At 57.1% G+C, this 18,813-nt stretch overlaps 1 protein-coding gene across 4 annotated transcripts in view; it reads left to right on the top strand.

Moving 5' to 3' along the window:
* GNG7 (G protein subunit gamma 7) overlaps nucleotides 1–18,813 on the top strand; it is a 29,151-nt gene that overhangs the window by 7,642 nt on the left and 2,696 nt on the right. For 2 of the 4 annotated variants that reach the window (XM_085211844.1, XM_085211845.1), the window contains exon 3: nucleotides 18,280–18,396. In XM_085211844.1, the coding sequence (XP_085067970.1) occupies nucleotides 18,316–18,396 (81 nt within the window). In that variant the 5' untranslated portion in view covers nucleotides 18,280–18,315. Of the gene's footprint in view, nucleotides 1–17,005; nucleotides 17,028–17,850; nucleotides 18,003–18,279; nucleotides 18,397–18,813 lie in introns of those variants that run through there. The other 2 variants (XM_085211847.1, XM_085211846.1) reach the window with 2 other exon arrangements.

Raw genomic sequence — 18,813 nt, forward strand, 5'->3', positions numbered from 1 at the left:
GTGAGTGCCTCTGGTGCTTTGCTTTCAGGCAGTGCAGAGCCCAGAGGGACTTTGTAGGGCTGTGTGCAGGGCAGAATCTGAGTGCTAGGTGCTAAACTGTGCACCCTGTGTTATCTCATGTCCTCTTAGCTGTGGAAGGGGAGGATGGTGAAGTCACAGCTTTGGAGGCTGCTCGGTAAGGGGTGCTTTAACCCCAGACACCATGCACAGCAGTGGTTGGAGCAGTGAGCGGGGTTGTGTTGTGCTGCTGCGGAGCAACTGCTCCAAGCTGCAGGCTCTGCTTCTCCCACTGCTTCATCCCACTGCAACTTTTGGGAGGACCCTGCTCCTGTTTCATTGCTGGGAACTGAACCAGAGCCGTCTGGTTGTGAAGGTATTTAGATGCTCAGAGCCCTTTGCTTTCAATAGGAGGCTGTGTCTAAAGTTATCCAAGGTCACCAGGAAAACCGATTTCCGACGCAGCCGTTGTCTGTAAGCTTTTGCATTCCATTCTGTGATTGCCAACTTGGTTCCACCACTTAACTTAAATAAAATAACACAGTTTACTCCAGGTAGGAATAACTGTGCCAGGCACTATGTGATTTACCATCCCAGGTGAAAAATTAAAAGTTCTTGTACTCAGCAGGTTATTAGTTAAAGCTGACTTACCTTGAATGCAGTTCTCAATGCGCCTTCCCTGCTCCGTCTTCAAAGCTCCAAATCAAAGGCAGGCAACGTTGCTGGTGGTTCCTGCCCTGTGTCTCAGGCAGCAGTGAGTTTCTAAGCGATGCCAGCAGCGTTGCAGTGCTCAGTGTCCCTCACAGCCCTCCGGAGCTGCTCTGCAGAGCTCTCCAAGAGAGGGCAGTGTGTCCCTGGCAGCGCAGCGTCAGCCAGCAGTGAGCTGGGAGCACGAGTCCTTACATCAATGTGAGATGAGTAATTGACAGTAACGCTTGTTAGCAAACGTGCTGGGAGCTGTGAGTTCTGTTGGCTGTTCCCCAGAATACAGCAGTGCTGCTTCTTGCCTCACTTTCATTAGGAACCATCGCCGTCCGCTCCGCCTGCGTCGCTCTGCCCCACTCCTTGCACTTGGCATCTCCTCCAGAAGGGAGCAGTTTTCTTGGTGTGGAGCTTTGCCATGAGGATGATTGGATGGAGAGCTGGTGTAAAATGTGAGGAAAGTGCAGAGAAAAGCAACTAACAGGGGTTGTTCTATGGTAATGTGTTGCCAAGGCTGCAGGCAGGAGGTTCCGATGCCGGTTGCCATCTCAAAAACAAATCTCCAAAGGCCATTCGTGTGCCCTGGGTTCCACCCAGCCCTGCTGTGATGTGGGCAGCCCACTGCAACCCCCAGCCCCGCTCTGCTCCATCCAAAGCTGCTTTCATTCCGTTTGTTTCTCCTCCATCCCTGATTTACACGAAGGGCCCTTTATTAGTGACTGATGTCTTGAGGAACTGCCCTATTAATCACTGCTCCATCAGGAGCTCCTCGTTTCCCAGGGCTCATCAAGGCTCTTCGTCTCCTCACTAATTACCTCCAGAAGGTAGGGCGCTTGTGTAACCCAAAGGCACATTGAGATAAGCTCAGAAAGTTGCTCTGACATAAAACCATATCCCAGGAGGAGTGGCCACATTTCAAACCACACCATGAGCCTCACTGCACAGCCTGCCTTCCTCCCCTCCGTTCTCCCATTTCTCCCTTTTCTGGGCTGCAGACAAATTGCTGCTGTGGTTGCAGAATCGGAAAGTCCAGAGATGGATCTCCCATAGAAGGGCACTGTTGCTGTAGCACTTTTTTGTTCCATTACTGTTGGTGGGTTTTTAAATGTCATTTTCCAAACAGCTTAAGAGAATCGGTGTCCTGAAGTCAAACTGCCCAAACCAGCCCCACTGAGCCCTGCTGTTCCCATGGGTTGTTCCCCAGAGCCCCGGCAGCACCGCAAGATGGGAGCAGAGCTGCAGCCCCACGTGTTTACTGAGGAATGAGGTTCTCCTTTTCCTTGAAAGAATGAACTCCTGCGGATGGAATGCTGCTGTCTGTCTGTGGGGTTCGTTTTCAACTTGTTCCTCTTTTGTTCCAAGGAAAAGCCGAGCCAGGGCTTCCTGGCAGCTGGAGGCAAGCGTTTGGCTTGCAGGATGCCTTGCAGTAACCCAGCACTGGTCCTGGGCTGTGTGCTGGAAGGGGACGGCTTCCTGTGGCAGGGGAAGGATAACCTGCATGTCCCTGGGAGGAATGGATGGGGGAAATGTGAAACCTTCAGCACCCACTCTGCACCGCAGGCATTTTGCAGTGGTTGTCTGGGTGCGATTGTTTGGCACTGGTTTTATTTGCCAGCTCTGGGTGTCTCTTTTTGGGAACAGCAGAAACACGCAGTCCCTGTGTGCTGAGCTGCACGCAGTGTGACGTGGGCATGGAGCCCTGCTGCTGGTCGGGCAGTGGGCAGTGTCACCCCATGGGTGGCTGCAGGTTGGCTCAGCCCTGGGCTTGTTTTCCCCTGCCAGCGAGCGGCAGCGCGTGGTCGTGCTGGGGAATATTGTGTTCTTCACCTTTGCCCTGGGAGCAGCATGTAAGGAAGCGGGGCAGAGTGTATTCCAGCACGCTGAGGTCAGCCTTGTTTTCCCACTCTGAGCAGGAACAGACCATCCCTGGAGCGGCTCTGCAATCAGGCAGAGGCTGTGCTCTGCAGAGAGCCAAAGATGGGGCTGTGCTGTGCAAAGCTGCTGGCTGGCTGCACGCTGCCTCTGGTGGATTCACCTTCTGTCCAAAGGGCGCGCAGGAGAAATGCCACCGTGCTCCTGGGGGTGTGTGCAGGGATCCTTCAGGCTGTGCTTTGTGATGAAAGGGGTTTGAGGTGCTGGGGGAGAGCTGAGCTGGGCACGGCAGCAATGTATGTGGCTGCTATGGGCTGTCAGAGAAGCAAAGCCCTGTGCTGCCCATGGCTGCACGCAGCTGTTCTCAGCACAGCTCAGCCCACGCAGAAGGGGTTTGGGCTGCAGTGGCTCATCCTGAGCGGGGCCCCGAGCTGTCCCTGCAGCAGGGATGGAGCATCTTTGGCATTTGTCACCTCTCACAAAGCACCAGAGGCACTTCAACAACTGCACATGCCTGGCGGGGCTGAGCTGCTTGCTATTTAAATCTGCTCGCAATTTAGAAGCAGCAATTATTTTTTTCGTGCCCTGAAATCCCACGGAGCTGGAAGGGGGGAGGCTGAGCTCTGGTTTGGTGCAGCTGTGATTTACGGGGGCAAGTTCCCCTTCAGCAATTAGCAGGAGGCAGCGGGATGCTGGGAAAGCAGTGCTTGCTCCTTTTCCTTATGAAGCACAAAAGGAGGGCAGTGCATTTGGTGATGGGTCCCTCCAGGCTGCTCTTCTCACCTCCTTCTATAGAGGACCCCAAGGATAGGATGTTTTCTGTACTCCTGGTGCCCTTCAGCACCGTGCATGCTTTCTGCCCTCTCTTATACTTTATTTTGGGAGGTGCTGACCAAACCCTCTGATTTTCAGCCCCTCCTGTGAGCCGGGACCGGGCACAACAGTGGGGTCCCAGCGTTGGCATTCACCATTTGGGTCTGAGGACACGTGGGCTGCTCCCTGTGCTGTGCTGGCAGCGTGGGGGGGCCTGGCCCCGACCCCCATCCCTCTGCCCTTTGCTCTCTGGAGCCATCTCCCCTCCTTGATGTCCTGCCCTGCTCAGAGCAAGGCTTTCCCTCTGCTCACACCATATGCAGGGCGGCATTGGGAACTCCAGTGGGATGTTGGTGAGAGCTGCTGCTCTCCGAAACCGAACCCAAACCAAATAACCCCTATTTGGCAAGAGGGCTTTTCCTCATCCTTTGATTTCCTGAAATCCAAAGGCGATGGAGCAGGAGGGGCCGGGCAGCGCATGGCCCAAAGCCCAGTGGAGAGCGAGTGACGTTGGTTTTGTTTCTTAAGAAATCTGTTTGTGCTCAGAGCTCGAGCAGAGCCGGTGTCAGCTCTGTGTTCCTGGCAGCCGGCCGCATTGAGCAACGCCTTCCTGGCAGCAGGGGAGGGGCATCCCTCCTCGTGGGGATCCGGACCCTCCCCCAAAGTCCCCCTCTTGCAGCCATTTGGGGTTTTTTTGGTGTTATTTTCCTTAAAACACAAGCTGGCTTCTTTGCTCGGCCGCTGTTCTGCAGCAGCCCTGCTCTCTGCTGCCTGCATTCCTGCCGGCTGCTTTGGCAGTGCTGGCTGAGCACAGCTCTGCGGAGCTCTGGGTGTTCCATGAGGATTGTTAAATCATCCCTTCCAGCCATCCCCATACAAACAAGTCAGCGCTGAAACATTATCTGCAAGCGCTGACTAACAAGTCCTTTAATTAGTCATCTCCAGTTAATGAAGCAGCGTGGTGATTAAAGCCTCATGACTTTTCTATAGAAGAAATGAGTTAAATACCAGTTGCACTGCATCAGGTTGCCCAGAGCTCACTGTGAGCTCAGAGCAGTGGGAAGGTTTGGGGTTGCTCTGTCTGTTCTGTTGTTGTTCTTCCACCAATGCAATATAAAGACTTGGTTTAAGCTGGAACTGACCTCACTGGCTGGCTGTGCTGCTCTGACACTGCATAGAACAAAATAATTGGGGTGTTTAGCAGCAGAGCATGGGCTGCGGTGTGTGAACATGATGTTGTTTCATCACCTCTGTCTTCGCAGAGCTGCGTTGGCTTCAGTGCTTCCCGTGAGCCCTGATCCCCGTGCATCAGCAGTGCAGCCTCATCTTTCAGCCCCACGTGGGAAATGCAGTGGGCCTTCAGCATGAGACACTGAAGACAGAGAGCAGCAGGTCTGCCCCACAGCTCTGCTGTCCTGGGGGTGGGTTTTAGACCGAGGGTGCTTTGCGTTGGAGCAGAGGAGCCTTGCAGTGCCCAGGACAGGGTTGGAGGGGCAGAGCTGCTGCTGTAGTGGGGCTCTGTGCAGCTCTGGATCTGCATGCCCGGCAGGTGAGGTGCTGAGCACACAGTGCTGCAGGCCTTGCAGCTCCCAAACCTCGCTCTGTGCTTTTGCAGCCGCTGCATGCAGTGATGCTGCCGGAGCTGCAGAGGGCTCTGCTGGGCCACGTAAGGCTTGCGTGGCTCCCAGCTCAAAAGCCAGGACTCTGCATCCTCCTGCAAGTATTAACAAACCGACGGGTGTGCTAATGAAGCAGCATGTTAATAAAGCAGCGTGCTGCTGCTCGGACTGCAGATGCTGCTGTCGGGTGGTGCTGGGGGCGCAGACCCCACGGCTGACCCACAGCTGGGGGGTGATGCAGGGGGGTGGCACAGGGCAGCCCCCACTGTGGGCACTGCTGCTGCCCCAGGGGCTGTGCCCTGCACTCCCACCGCAGTCTAGACAGCTGACAGGCAGGATTCCTCTCCTGTTAGGTAAGCAGCACGGAGACGCCCAGTATGCAGATTCCCAGCCGTCGTGTCCCTGTATAACATTCCTCAATAAATTTCCTAAATAAGGTGCTGTTTCATAGTGAAAAATCACAGCGAGGCTTGTGGGCAGCTCTCTGTCGCCTTGAGAGCTGTCCCCGTGTGCCCTTTCTTTGGGCACGGAGCTCCCAGTGGGGCTGTCCTGGCTCCAGGAGGGCCGTGGCAGTGCAGACACCTGAGTTGCCAGAAGCACAAAACCACAGCCGTGATTCACAGCCCCTCTGCACAGACCGAGGGCGGTGGAGTGGATGGGAACTGATGGGAGCTGATGGCTCCTTGCTGCCCTTAGGTCAGAGCCTCTCGCCGTGCACTTGCTACACTACACAAGCAGCAATTTCTGAGCAATTAGTATGCTTTATAATGTGGTTTGGTAACTAGCACCTGCCCTCCTGCCCCCGGCCTGGAGCTGCTCCGTTGCTCCAGAGCACGCATTGTGACCCAGAAGGGGCCAGGGGTGAGCTGGGATGGTGCTGGGTCAGTGCCTGCTGTATGGCACAGCGCTCAGTGCTCTTCCCAGGAAAGCACAGGGAAGTTTCCTGGCCTTGGCTGTGCGGAGCAGCACGTGGCTTTCTGGGAAGCAGCCGAGTGCTCGGCACACAGCTTGGTAAACACCACGTGGGCTGCTGGGGGGTGATGGGAACACGAGCAGGGGGGGTCAGCTTCCCTCAGGATGGCCCTACAGCTGACACCGTTGGTATCTCTGTGCACCAACAGCTGCCGGCTTTGGTAACGTTTGATTCCTCCTCTTTCTGAGGAAGGAAGGAACTGTGCCTTTGAAACATTGCGACATCCCTCCTGTTTCACTGAGCTCGCTTTATTTGGGGCTGTGTTTGAGGAGCTGTGGGGCCCACAGAGCTGCAGTTGGGGGCTCTGTGTCCCTGCAGCCCCCCCAAACCCTGCACCCACGTGTGCACACTGCAGTCCCTGCGCGGCCATCTCATGGCACAGGGTCCTGACTCCCACGTTTTGGGTGCCTTTGGGGGCTCAAACAGAGCTCTGTCTGCAGATCCCTTGGGCTCCCAGACACCTTTATTGCTTGCACATGCCATCCCAGCCCTCTGGTATTTCCAACCTAGCTCCTACTTCGGAAAACAAAAGGGATATTGGCAACTGTCAGTTGCTCCTTTCTGTAGCTCACTGGAATCCCCGAATACCATTGGGCTGAGTAAAGGCAGCTGCCATCTGACAGCTGGCTATTTCAGTTGAAATCTGAAAGGAAAGTTGCTTTTTTAAGCCCTGGTGGCAGCTGTCAGCAGAGCAATCCCTGCTGGGGTGTTTCCTCCTCACACCTGAGCTGTTCTTTCCATCCTTTCTGCCTTCCTGCCAGCACTGCCTGGCGATGATGGCTGTGTGAGGTGGGAATGTTGCAGACGTGTCTGGAAGGGATGAGATGCTCGGTGATTTGTTTGAGGGCTGCACTTCCAACCCTCTGGCATTGGCACAGCCACTGGCACATCCCTATTGCTGGGGCTTGGGGCTGCCATGGGAGGAGGAGGTTCACCCAGAGCCCCCGAATGGGGACTGCCAGCATCCCGTGGGAGCTCCCATTGAGCACTGCCATAATCAGTAGTGAAATTGCATCGATTCTCAGCGTCGAGGGCTCTGACCGTGAAAGCTGAACCCTGTGTTACATCATCTATGCTCAGAGCTTCCCAAACCCCAGCCTTCTGGGATTTGCCCTTTCCTTGCTTCCTCTGCAGTGATGCTCTGTGTCCACAGCCGCTCCCTGCAGCAGCTCTCAGCCCTGCTGGGTGTTCATACAGCCCACAGCCTGGGGATGGGGTCAACTCTGCACCACTTACCTGCTAAGAATAACTCTATAGAGCATCTGCAACACAGCCCAGGCAGCCCTGGTAGCACGGGGACGGGCAGCAGCACGCACATTTCCTTATAAAGCATTGCTACGGCTGCAGCACGCTGCCAGGAACTCCTCTGCTTTTCCTTTCCCTGTTGCAATTCCCCCTTCCTGGCAGCACTGCTCAGCACAAGGCTGGGGCATTGCTGGAGCTCTGCAGGGTTTGTGCCAGCACCGCAGGGGTGTGCCCCATTTTTAATCCCATTTTCAGCCACCCCAGAAACAGAAGGAAATGATATTGGAGCGTGTCCCGAGCAACACTCGCTGCCCTTTCTCGTTGGTTTCAGTATGAGAAGGATGTGAGTCATGCAAACTGCTTTTACAGGCTCTGCTTCTGCAAACCAGTTCTGCTCCTTGCAGTTCCACTCTTTAGGGGAAGGGTGGAAGGTTTGGTGGGACAGCTGCCTGTAACCCACAGCACTCCCTGAGCCCCATAAGGAATCTCTGCCCTGCTGACAGGGGCCGTCCTCCGACTCTGGGCTGGGTGCTGCTGGCACGACTGCAGCCAGAAGTTGCTCCTCTTTTGTTACAAAACCTTCACTTCAGCAAAAAAAATAGTTGCTCAGTCTGCAAACGCATTGTGTTGGCTACTGAGATAAGCTCAGACCTTCAGATTGTCCAGAGCAGAGTTGTGCCAGCAGCCCCCACCGCGTGATGGTGAGCGGTGCATCTCACCATGGCTTTGATGGCTTTGATGGCTTTTTCAATGCTTGCAAATGATCTCAAACCTTCCAGTGGGGTCAGGGGAGATCTTGCAACAGGTAATCTGCAGGGGAATAATAGTGAACTTTGCATTGTGCAAAGGGTTGCTCTGGGCTGGCTGCTGGCCTTGTGCAAGCACAGTTATCAGCAGCACCCAGGGGCTGGCTGTGTCACGCTGTGTGTGTGCCCGGGGCAATGCTGAGCTCTGCAGTGCCTTTGCAGGAGGGGGCTGTGCTGAGCTCCCCATGGGGTTGGTTTGTTCCCCAGCTCTGTACTCGTGGTCAGAATAAAGCAAAGTGCCAACACACGCAGCCCTCTCCTCCTCCCCTCCCACCTCCTTGAAGCTCTCTTCTACGAACCGAATTTCTGCAGCGTGTGCAGAACTCCGTGCTGCCTTTTGCAATCAGGCACAGCCATCGTTGTGCAGACAGCCACGGGGGGGGGGGGCTGAGGCTGTGGCAGGCACTGTGCATGACTTTTAGTATAATTGAGAGGATCCCAATTTAATACAGCTGGGGAAAAAAAAAAAAGATCTGGGGCAAAGAGTCCCTGCGGCGTGCAGGCGGCCTCGTTTGGCCTCAGAGGTTCTCAGCGCTGCTGTGATAACACAGTGTCCCTGTCCTGTCCCCATCTCCTCCTTTCCTTGCTCACCCTGATGGCGTCAGCGTCTGTGCCATGCAGGTAGGAGCAATCTCCTGCTGCTGCTGCTGACGGAGCACCTCACGTTTTCCTGCACACACACACACACACACAGAGTTCAGTTCCTTCGGGCTCAGTCTGGGTGCTGCTCTTGGTTCTGCAATTAGTTCACAGCCTTTTGTTTTCGTTGGCCTTGGGGAAGTGACCTCTCCTTTCCCACAGCCTTTCCCAGCTGTGCTCCCACGCTGCTGCCCGGGGAGCCCCACGCAGAGCCCCGAGCTGGGCTGGATGGTGCCCATGGGCTGCACACCAGTGCTGCTCGACCACTGGTAGACCAATATTTAACCAACGGTTGGCCAACAGGTGACCGTGAGCCAGCAGTGTGCTCTGGTAGCCCAGAAGGCCCATGGTTTCCCAGAGAGGGGCCGGCAAGGCAGGGAGGTTCTCCCCAGCTCTGCTCTGCAATGGGGAGGGCACAGCTGGAGCGCTGCGCCCAGTGCGGGGCTCCCCAGTTCCAGGCAGTCTGGGAAGTGCTGGGAGAGCCAGTGGGGGTCTGGAGCACATCCTGGGGGGCTGGGAGCCCCAGGGCTGTGCAGCTGGAGGAGGGAAGGCTGAGGGGGATCTGTGCAGCTGCTGGGGGGGATGGCTCGGGGGGGGGGTGGTTGGACTGGGAGAGTTCCAGAGTTCCGTTCTGATCCCTGCTTTCTGTTGGTCTGTGATTCTGTTTGCTCTTGGCTGGCTGGGCCATGCTCCCAGGGCTGTGTGAGTCACGTTGCAGAGGGAGCACAGCTTCTGTCTGGCCGTCTGTCTGCCTGTCTGTCTGTGTCTGTCGGGCCCAGCATCCACCCATTCCCTTCCCACGACGCGCGGGAGGTGCTGAGCTCGGTGCATCCCTGTGGTTCAGTGAGTCAGGGAGCACTCAGCCCCAGCAGCCAGGACACCCCAAACCCCAGCACAGTGCTGAAGGCATCCCCTCCCTGCCAGTGGGCTGCGATTAACAGAGGTACAGACACTGCTGTCCCAAGGGTGGGCTGCTAAGCCGTGCTCTGGGCACCCAGTCCCTCCGTGCCCTGCAGGTGACACTGCTGCTGCTGCAAGGACAGCCCCGTGCACCCAAAACCTGGCTTCTGGGAAGCACAAAAGCACTCCCAGCAAACAGAAATGCTGTTTACTGCTTCCAGACAGGGCACAGCAATGACTCAGAGCTGTGGCCGCTGCTGGGGCTGAGCTGAGTGCCAGCACTGGGCAGCCATTCCTCAGCCCATCGCTGCCACACGGCTGAGTGCAAAGAGTTGGGGCTGCAGCTCTGCTGCTGCTGTTTGCCACGCTTGGCTCTCAGTGTGGGCGATGCTGGGTGGGATTTTCCCCCCTCAGCACGTTGCCATGTGTCCTCACTGCGGGGGGGGGCTCAGCCCTCTGCTTCCTGTGGGAGAGGGGACTGCAGATTCGGGGGGGTGCAGCAGCACGTGGGCTGTTTGCTTGTGGTAATGAGTTCCCCACGTGGGAGGGGAGGCCCTCAGTTCTGAGGGAGCTCAATTTGCTGTGGCCATGTAATATTGTGGGTTTTAAGTGCCCCGTTTTGGTGCCAGGACGTCCCAAAGTGTTTGTGTGTTGATCCCAGTTTGGCAGCGTGGGAGCCCTTCATCTCTGCAGAAGAAATCGTTGGGTTGAATGTGTTATTGAGGTGAACTCTAATTAGCTCAGTACTGAGAGCCACCTCTAACACCCGTGCAGTTCTCTCTTTGCAGACGTTTGCATCTACCCTGCAAGGCTTCTCCTGGCTGTGGATTGGTTGGGTCGTGCAGAACCCCACTGTGCTTTGGGGCAGCTGGGACCTTTCAGGGCTCTCTGATCCCAGCACCAACCACGCACGGGGAGGTGGGTGTGCAGATGGAGCACCGAAACCCCTCCAGCTTGATGTGATGCACCGATAGCAGCCCATCCCACCAGCACTGCAGTGTTTGGGCTCCCTGAGCTCAGGGCCCTTTCCTCACCCACGCAGTGCCAGGTGGGGGCTGAGCACTGCTCCCCTCTGCTGCTGTGGAGCATCACCCGGTGAGCACCGACCCTGGCAGTGCTGTGGTGTTTCCTCCTCCTGGAGGCACTGCGGGATGTGCAGCTGTGCCATAGCACTGGTGTGAGGTGCAGGGCTGCAGTTTCCCACATCAGAGCCAAGGAGTGAACCAGGGCATCCAGACGGAGCTCCGCTGACGTTCAGCAGTCGCTCGGTGCTGGGGGTTGTTATTTTAGCTGCCTTTGTTCACAGGGTTGCTAATATTCCCAAACGGAGCGTGCTTTTCTCAGCAGCATCTGCGCCATGCAGCTGACTCATGTGCTCTATGAGTGAGGATGACAAATGGCAGCGGGGACAGGCAGCTCTGCGGGGGGGGGCTGTGGCCTTTTGCTGCCAGAGGAACCCATTGGGGTTTTCCTGGGGGCCGAAGGAAGGTGAGCATCCAGGAGGGACGTGGGGAGCTCAGTGTTCTCAGCTCCTGGGGCTCGAGGAGCATCCATGCTGTGTGTTTGGGGCTGGGAGGGGATGGCTGCTGTGGTTTTTCGTGTCAATGGGCGGTGTGAAATGAAGCTGCCTGGTTTTACTTTGAAGTTCCTTTTGGTTTTCAGCAGAACATCCCCATTTTCTCTTAATTTCCGCTACAAAAAGCGCTTTTTAAGTCTTTTTTAAGGAGGCCGCTGACTGAAATTGAAGTCCTGGCTTCAAGAAGTGGTACAACTTTGATCCCTAAATGCAAAAGCTGGGAAGGAGATGGGATTAGTGTGATGACTTCTGCAGATAAACATTTGTGAGCCTCTGTGTGACCTGAACAGCAATTAGGAGGGCAGAAGCACGCGCCCTTTGATTGGCTCCCAGCTCATTAACCTGCAGAGTTCAGCGTCCTGCCTAAGGATTCCAGACGGAAGGGTGGGAAACTCTCCTGAAATCCTTCCCCTTTCCCCGCAGTGCAGGGAGCTCCAGGTCCCAGTGTGATGAGAGCCCTCCAGGAGGTGCTCCAGCTCCCCACCAGCTCCACACCCCCATGGGGCTCTCCCAGCACTTCCCAATCTGCCTGGAGCTGGGGAGCCCCACACCGGGTGCAGTGCTTCAGCTGTGCCCTCCCCATTGCAGAGCAGAGGTGGGGAGCACCTCCCTGCCCTGCTGGCCCTGCTCTGTGCTCTGTGACCCCAGGGAACCATTGGCTTTCTGGGCCGCCAGGGTATGCTGCTGGCTCGTGGTCACCTGTTGGTCAACCAGGACACCATTGGTGTTCTTGGCCACCAGGTCTGTCTGCTACCTCGTGGTCACCTCACTGGCCACCAGGACCCCCACATCCTCTCTGCAGAGCTCTCTTCCAACAGCACAGCCCCCAGGATGTGTTCTTTCCCCCTAGATGTAGGACCTTCCGCCTGCCCTTGATGAACCCCACCTCCTCCCTTCTCCATCCCATCCCAACCCCACTGCAGGGCAGCTCACCCCCCTGCATGCACATCTCCCAGAGCCCCTCGCTGCACACCCTGACCCCCCCCAGCCGTGCTCAGTGCCCTCAGCCCCAGCTCTGCTTTGTGTCGTCAGCAGATGCTTTCCTTCATCTCCCCACCACGTGGGTGGCAGTGCTGCGTCACGGCTCTCTGGGTGCTTCCATGAGCTCTCTTTGCTTTCTTCCTTTTCTGTCGTGCACTTATTGCCTTTGTTTTCCACTGCTGTGGCTGATGATTGTGCAGCCAGGCTGGGCTGGGAGACACCTCTCACCACAAAGCCATGTGTCAGAGGTTTGCCTGTTTGCAATCTGCAGAGCCTGCGTGCAGCGTTCTGGGTGCTTCACTTCTCTTTAAGGGATTTTTTTCTTTATTTCTTGTCCTGTTATAAAAACCCACTTCCCATACAGCTCCCGGGGATTTGGGGGGCTTGCTTTGTGCCTTAGAAGAGCAAACTGCAGTCTTTACATCTGTGGAGGGTAGATGAGGTCAGCAAGAGGAGGAGGAGGAGGAGGAGGAGGAGGAGGATGATGCCCGTGTGCCCAGGACAGGAGCATGCACAGTGCTGGGGCTCTGCTGTTTCCTCCTGAGCTCATTTTAGCAGCAGTTCCGATTGAAACCCAAGTGGCTTTGAGCCACCCCAGCAAACCTAGGTGAGCAGTTCCACTTCCAGCCTTCCTCCTCTTATCTTTAGCCCTGGAGACGCCGGGTGGCTGCAACTCAGCTCAGGTTTGTCTTTCAGTGTTCACTGCCCACATTTGCACCGAGGCTGTGCTGCAAAGGAGCACGAATCCACGGGAGAAGTGATCCTTCTCCACCAGCAAAGCAGTGATGAGCTCCAGGTCTGTGTCTTTTGGAGCACAGCTCGACTGGTGCCAGGCTGGAAGAGGTTAAGTCCTGGGAAGCGAGACCTGGTCTGCTGCCCGACTGCTTGGAATGTGAGGAATTGACAATTAGCTCCCTTAGCAAAACAGGGCTGCTGGAAACTGTGCTCCCTGCTTGGTTAAGACCTGTCTCCTTCACCGTCTAGATGAGGTCCTGCAGACAGCCAGGAGCCAGCTGCAAAACAAACCCACAGCATCGCCTTCATGGGCTGCGCTGAGATGGGATTGCACGGGGCAGGAGGGGGCTGTGTGCCATGCACCCCCCACGTGTCCCCCTGCCATCCCATTGTGCCCCCCACCTATCCCAGCCCCATGGCCGCTGTGTGGTGCTGGGAATGCTGCACCAAAGCCCTGCACTGAGCCCAGCTCGCGTGTTCTGCTTCACATGAAAGCTGTGAGCAGCGTCAGCCCCACGCGCTTCTGCACCCTTTGAAGTGGTGCTGGCTGGGTGCCTGAAAAGCGTTTTCCAGTGGTGGTGGTGGAAAAAAAAAAAAAAAAAATCCCATTGTGCTTTACAAACATTTTGGTTTTGTTTTGTCCCTGTTTCTCTCTGATGCTCCACAACAGCTCTGGGGAAGTTTTGGCTCGTGGTGCTGGGAGTCAGCCCTGCAGCTGGCACTGGGAGCCCACTGGGTGGCACGTCCCCGTGGTGGGTGATGTGAGCCCCAGGTGGGTGGCATGTCCCCTGGGTGAGTGATATGAGCCCCAGGTGTGTGACACATCCTGCAGGTGGGTGATGTGACCACCGGGAGGGTGATGTGTCCCCTGTGTGGGTGGTACACACCCCAAGTAGGTGATATGTCCTCCAGGTAGGTGATACGAGCCCCAGGTGGGTGACGTGACCTCTGGGTGGGTGACGTGACCCCCAGGTGAGTGATACATCCCCCAAATGAGTGACACATCCCCCAGGAGGGCAGCACATCTTTCTCTATCAGTACAGATTTTCTACCAGAACCAATTAACATTCCACCTTCCAGCCAAGGCTGACCAATCTGCCAGGCCACGACTTTCCAGTTTCCCCTCTGCTTTCAGCTCTGCGTTGGGTATGTGGAGCTGACAGGCAGATCCTTTGGGTGCACCGTGGGTGCTGTGCTGGCTGCTGGCCGCTCTGCATGGTGATACCTGGGGAGCCCTGAGCTGCCCAACAGTATGAAAACCTGAAAGCCAGCAAGAGGCTGCAAAGTGCAGTCTGTGACCTGGCTGTGCTCCATCTGTGTGTCAGTGCTGTGCTTCTCCTCTGCGCGCTCACAGCTGCAGGGCCTGAGCTGACAAAGCTCTCCCAAAGCTGACAAAGTCGTTCCCAGTTTCCCAGTTCAGCTGCTGGAAGGGAATGGCTGCGTGGCCCTGTGATAACAACTGCTTCTCCTGCATTGCTGCAGCAGTGACACTGCAGGAAAGCGTTTGCCTCCACCTTCCCTTTGTTTTCAGGTTTGCAGGCAGCTGTGGAAGGAGCTCAAAGCTGAGCAGTGGGGAAGGAAAAGCTGTGCCTTCATACAGCGTGGGAATGGAGCAGTGTGGGGCTCTGTGCCCAGGGCTGCCCCCATGGTGCTGGGCTGTGTGCGTGGCCCCACGCCCAGTGCTCAGCACGCTTGAAGATGTTGGGTTGTCCCACATGTTGCTCTTTGACCCCCCAGGAGGTGGTGGGAAGTGCCAAGGAGGGTCCCACACCCCCAGCATCCTCCTGCCCTGCCCTGTGCTGCAGCCCTGCCCTACACCTTCCATTTTTAGCCTCCGCTTTGTTCCCAGCCTCAGCCTTTCCAGGGCAGTTCCCAGAGCCCTGAGCTCAGCCCGGAGCTGCGCCAGCACTGCGTGACTCCTTCCTGGAAGAGGCACAAAAGAAAGCTTCCCCCCCCTTCCTCAGCAGATTCCGGGGCCGTGTGGGAGTGCTCCTCATTGCAAACCCTCACATGATGCTGCAGTCATCGCGTCAGCAGAGGCTGCACGCCGTGGGGAGGAGGGGGGGGGACTGAAGGTTTGTTGGCACTGAGTGGTTTCTCAGCACGGGGATGGAGAGCTGAGCTCCCACTTTGGGTCTCTCAGCCTTCGTTACCTGCAGGGTGCTAATTGTCTGATGGGGAGGGTGTTGGTTTTGCCTGGTCTCCAGTCATATCCTTCCAACCCTCGGTGCAGGTTTGGGTTCCTCCAGGGCAGCTCGCTGCTCTGCACACCGGGTGCCATCAGTGTGCAGCATGTTTGCAACACCAGCAGCATAAAACCCCTCCTTGTGAGCAGCTGGGAGCGGAGCAGATTCACTGCTGCTGCCTTCCTGTACCTGCTGCTCAGCAATCGGTGCGTTGTGATGCAAAGGAAGGGATTTACTGCACAGCTCCAGATCTCACCTGTGAGCTGGGGACAGCCCTGCTGGGCAGCTGGGCAGTGGCTGTGCAGTAGTTGTGCAATAGCTGTGCAGCAGCTGTGCAATGGCTGTGCAATGGCTGTGCAGTGGTTGTGCAGCAGCTGTGCAATAGCTGTGCAGCAACAGTGCAATGGCTGTGCAATGTCTGTGCAGTGGTTGCGCAGCAGCTGTGCAATAGCTGTGCAGCAACAGTGCAATGGTTGTGCAGTGGCTGTGCAATGGTTGTGCAATGTCTCTGCAGCAGCAGTGCAATAACTGTGCAATGGCTGTGCAGCAGTTGTGCAGCAGCAGTGCAATGGCTGTGCAGTGGCTGTGCAATGGCTGTGCAATGGCTGTGCAGCAGCAGTGCAGTGGCTGTGCAATGGCTGTGCAGCAGCAGTGCAATGGCTGTGCAATGGTTGTGCAATGGCTGTGCAATGGCTGTGCAGCAGCAGTGCAATGGCTGTGCAATGGCTGTGCAATGGCTGTGCAATGGCTGTACAGTGGCTGTGCAATGGCTGTGCAGCAGCAGTGCAGTGGCTGTGCAGTGGCTGTGCAATGGCTGTGCAATGGCTGTGCAGCAGCAGTGCAGTGGCTGTGCAATGGCTGTACAGTGGCTGTGCAATGGCTGTGCAATGGCTGTGCAATGGCTGTGCAGCAGCAGTGCAGTGGCTGTGCAATGGCTGTGCAATGGCTGTGCAGCAGCAGTGCAGTGGCTGTGCAATGGCTGTGCAATGGCTGTGCAATGGCTGTGCAGTGGCTGTGCAATGGCTGTGCAATAGCTGTGCATGGTGGCAGCCCTCGTTGACCCCCCAGCAGTGCCAGGGCTGTCCTTGTGCCACGCAGTGACGATGGCTGCTGTGGTTTTTGGTGGTGCCTGGCCCCTATTTTTAGCTGCTTCGCAGCACCGTTTGGGTGCACGTGTGCATAATGGCTGCAGTCAGCTTGGCAAACAAACACAGCTTCTTTTTGCACTGCACACAAAGGAAGAGGACGGCGCTCGGGGCGCTGCAGAGGGCTCCAGCCTCTTCCCCCACCACACAATGGGTGTGCTGTGCCTGCTGGGGCTGATGTCACTGCACACTGATCGCAGCACAGCTGGGAGCTGCACGCAGCCAAGCGTGGGCCCTCAGCATGCAGCATGCACGGCTCCTGGTGCACGCGTGGCCCTGTGCAGTGCTGTGGGGGCAGTGGGGCTGTGAGCAGCGTGGGGCTCCAGGGGGAGATCCCAGCACAACGGGTTTGTGCAACGGGGGCTGAGCTCGGGGCTCTGCGGGGCTCCAAGTCTCATCTGCATGTCACGGTGACCCCGGTGCATCAGCACCTTCTGTGCAGAGTGATGGGCTGGGAGCTCCATGCTGCTGCTTTCTGAAGCCAAGCACCAAAGCCCTGCAGCTGGGGCACCGTGCAGCCCTGCCCTGTGCTTGCAGCAGGAGTGTTTGCAGTGGCAGTGTTTGCAATAAGAGTGTGCGCAGCAGGAGTGCAAAATACCTCGAGGAAGCCCAGGGCTCTGCTCAGAGCTCAGGTGCTGCCTGTTGCAACAGAAACAGAAGGCCTGACCTGCTGGGCTCCTGCTTGAGCTGTGCACAAAGCGTGCAGCCTCGTGTGCATGTCAGCACGCTCAGAGCTGAGCTGCAGCTTGCAGCGTGATGCGTGCAGAGGTTGGGTGTCTTTTGCAGCTGCACCCAACCGTGGCTGAATGCAGAGCTGGGGAAAAAAGAAACCCCGGAGGTGAGCAGAGAGCAGGGAGGTGGCAATGGGGAGGTGGCAGTGGGGAGGTGGCAGTGGGGAGGTGGCAGTGGGGAGGTGGCAGTGGGGAGGTGGCACTGAGCTGCTGCATGGGCTGAGCTCTGACACAGGATGGATAACCCCATCCCGTTCCCGTGCTCCAGGATGGCTCCAGCTCTGCTGCTCTCACTGAGCATTGTCCCACGCCACACAAATCAGGAGGTCTTAAAGAAGGGGGGGGAAAAAAAAAAAAGACATAAAAGGGAAAAAAAATTGCTGCACTCGGGGAAAAAAATTCAATAGCTCATTCAGCTGTTAAGCTACTGGTGCAGGAAGTGTAAAAGAAAAGTGGAGCCTGCTTTGTTCTGCCCAGACAAGGAGCAAATGCCGTCGCCCTAACAGCCTTCTTCTGTTCCAGAAAAGCATGAGGTCATCTCCAGTGTGGGGCTGGGGGTTGTGGGGCTGGGGGCTGCGCGTGGTGCCATCCCAACACCCACCCTGCATCCACACCCAGCCTCCTTTGGTTCTAATCCTCCCCCCCTCCTCCTACCCCTGGGCACCTCCGGGCTGTGCAGTCACTCTGTGCTCACTGTGCCGAGCTCAGCTCAAGGCTCTGTGCTGGTGGGACGGCGGGGGGACACCGAGCTCTGTCACCAACCCGGGCAGCAGGGCGTGCAGTGCCCGTGGGGACGTCCCTGAGCACTGCTCCGTCCCAGAGCGGCGCTGATTGCTGGGATGTTCTGCGTTTGCTCACCCTGCTGGGAGCGGCTGCTTGCAGCTATGAGAGGCACGGCAGGAATTCCCAGAGCTGCGGGATCGCTGCGTGTTTGCCCCGTGACGCAGCGCTCCGTGGTGCAGTGCAGGTGGCACCCAGCAACGGGGACGGGGTCACTGAGCTGTGCCACCCATCAGCACCGATGTCCTGGGGGCCCCTGTTCTTCTCAGAGGCATTTGCCAAGCGGCAAATGAACATCGCAGGTCTGAGCTGTGCACCTCCCAGTGCCACGCATCCCCTGTGTGCCCACCTTTGCCCACCTTTGCCTCGTTGTCCTGCACAAGACGTTGCATTTTTCCCCTCTCAGCAGCACATTTCTTTGTGTGATCCCCCAAACGAGTGCTGCTGTGAGGAAAGGGGAACTGGAAGCAGTGTCAGGAGGTGTTCAGCTACCAGCGTGACCCACGGGAGACCCTGTGTGTGGGGTGAGGAGGGGATGCAGCCCCATGCTGTGCCAACCCTGTGCCCATTGTGCTGCAGGATCCTCAGTGCTGGGCCCGGCGCCGATGGCAGACAATGTCGACCACTAACAACATCGCCCAGGCCCGCAAGCTGGTGGAGCAGCTCCGCATCGAGGCCGGAATCGAGCGCATCAAGGTGAGCACAGGGCCCTGTGTGGGAACAGCAGGGACCCCTATGGACCCCCTTAGCACAGGGACCCCCATAGAGGGGGCGTCTCCATAACACATGGACCCCTATGGACCCCCATAGCACAGGGACCCCCATAGAGGGGGCGTCTCCATAGCACATGGACCCCTATGGACCCCCATAGCACAGGGACCCCCATAGAGGGGGCGTCTCCATAGCACAGAGACCCCTATGGACCACCATAGCACAGGGACCCCCATAGAGGGGGCGTCTCCATAGCACATGGACCCCTATGGACCCCCATAGCACAGGGACCCCCATAGAGGGGGCGTCTCCATAGCACAGAGACCCCTATGGACCACCATAGCACAGGGACCCCCATAGAGGGGGCGTCTCCATAGCACATGGACCCCTATGGACCCCTTA

The sequence above is a fragment of the Meleagris gallopavo genome, chromosome 30, assembly GCF_905368555.1.
Source record: "Meleagris gallopavo chromosome 30, MGAL_WU_HG_1.1, whole genome shotgun sequence".
Taxonomy (NCBI): Eukaryota; Metazoa; Chordata; class Aves; order Galliformes; family Phasianidae; genus Meleagris; species Meleagris gallopavo.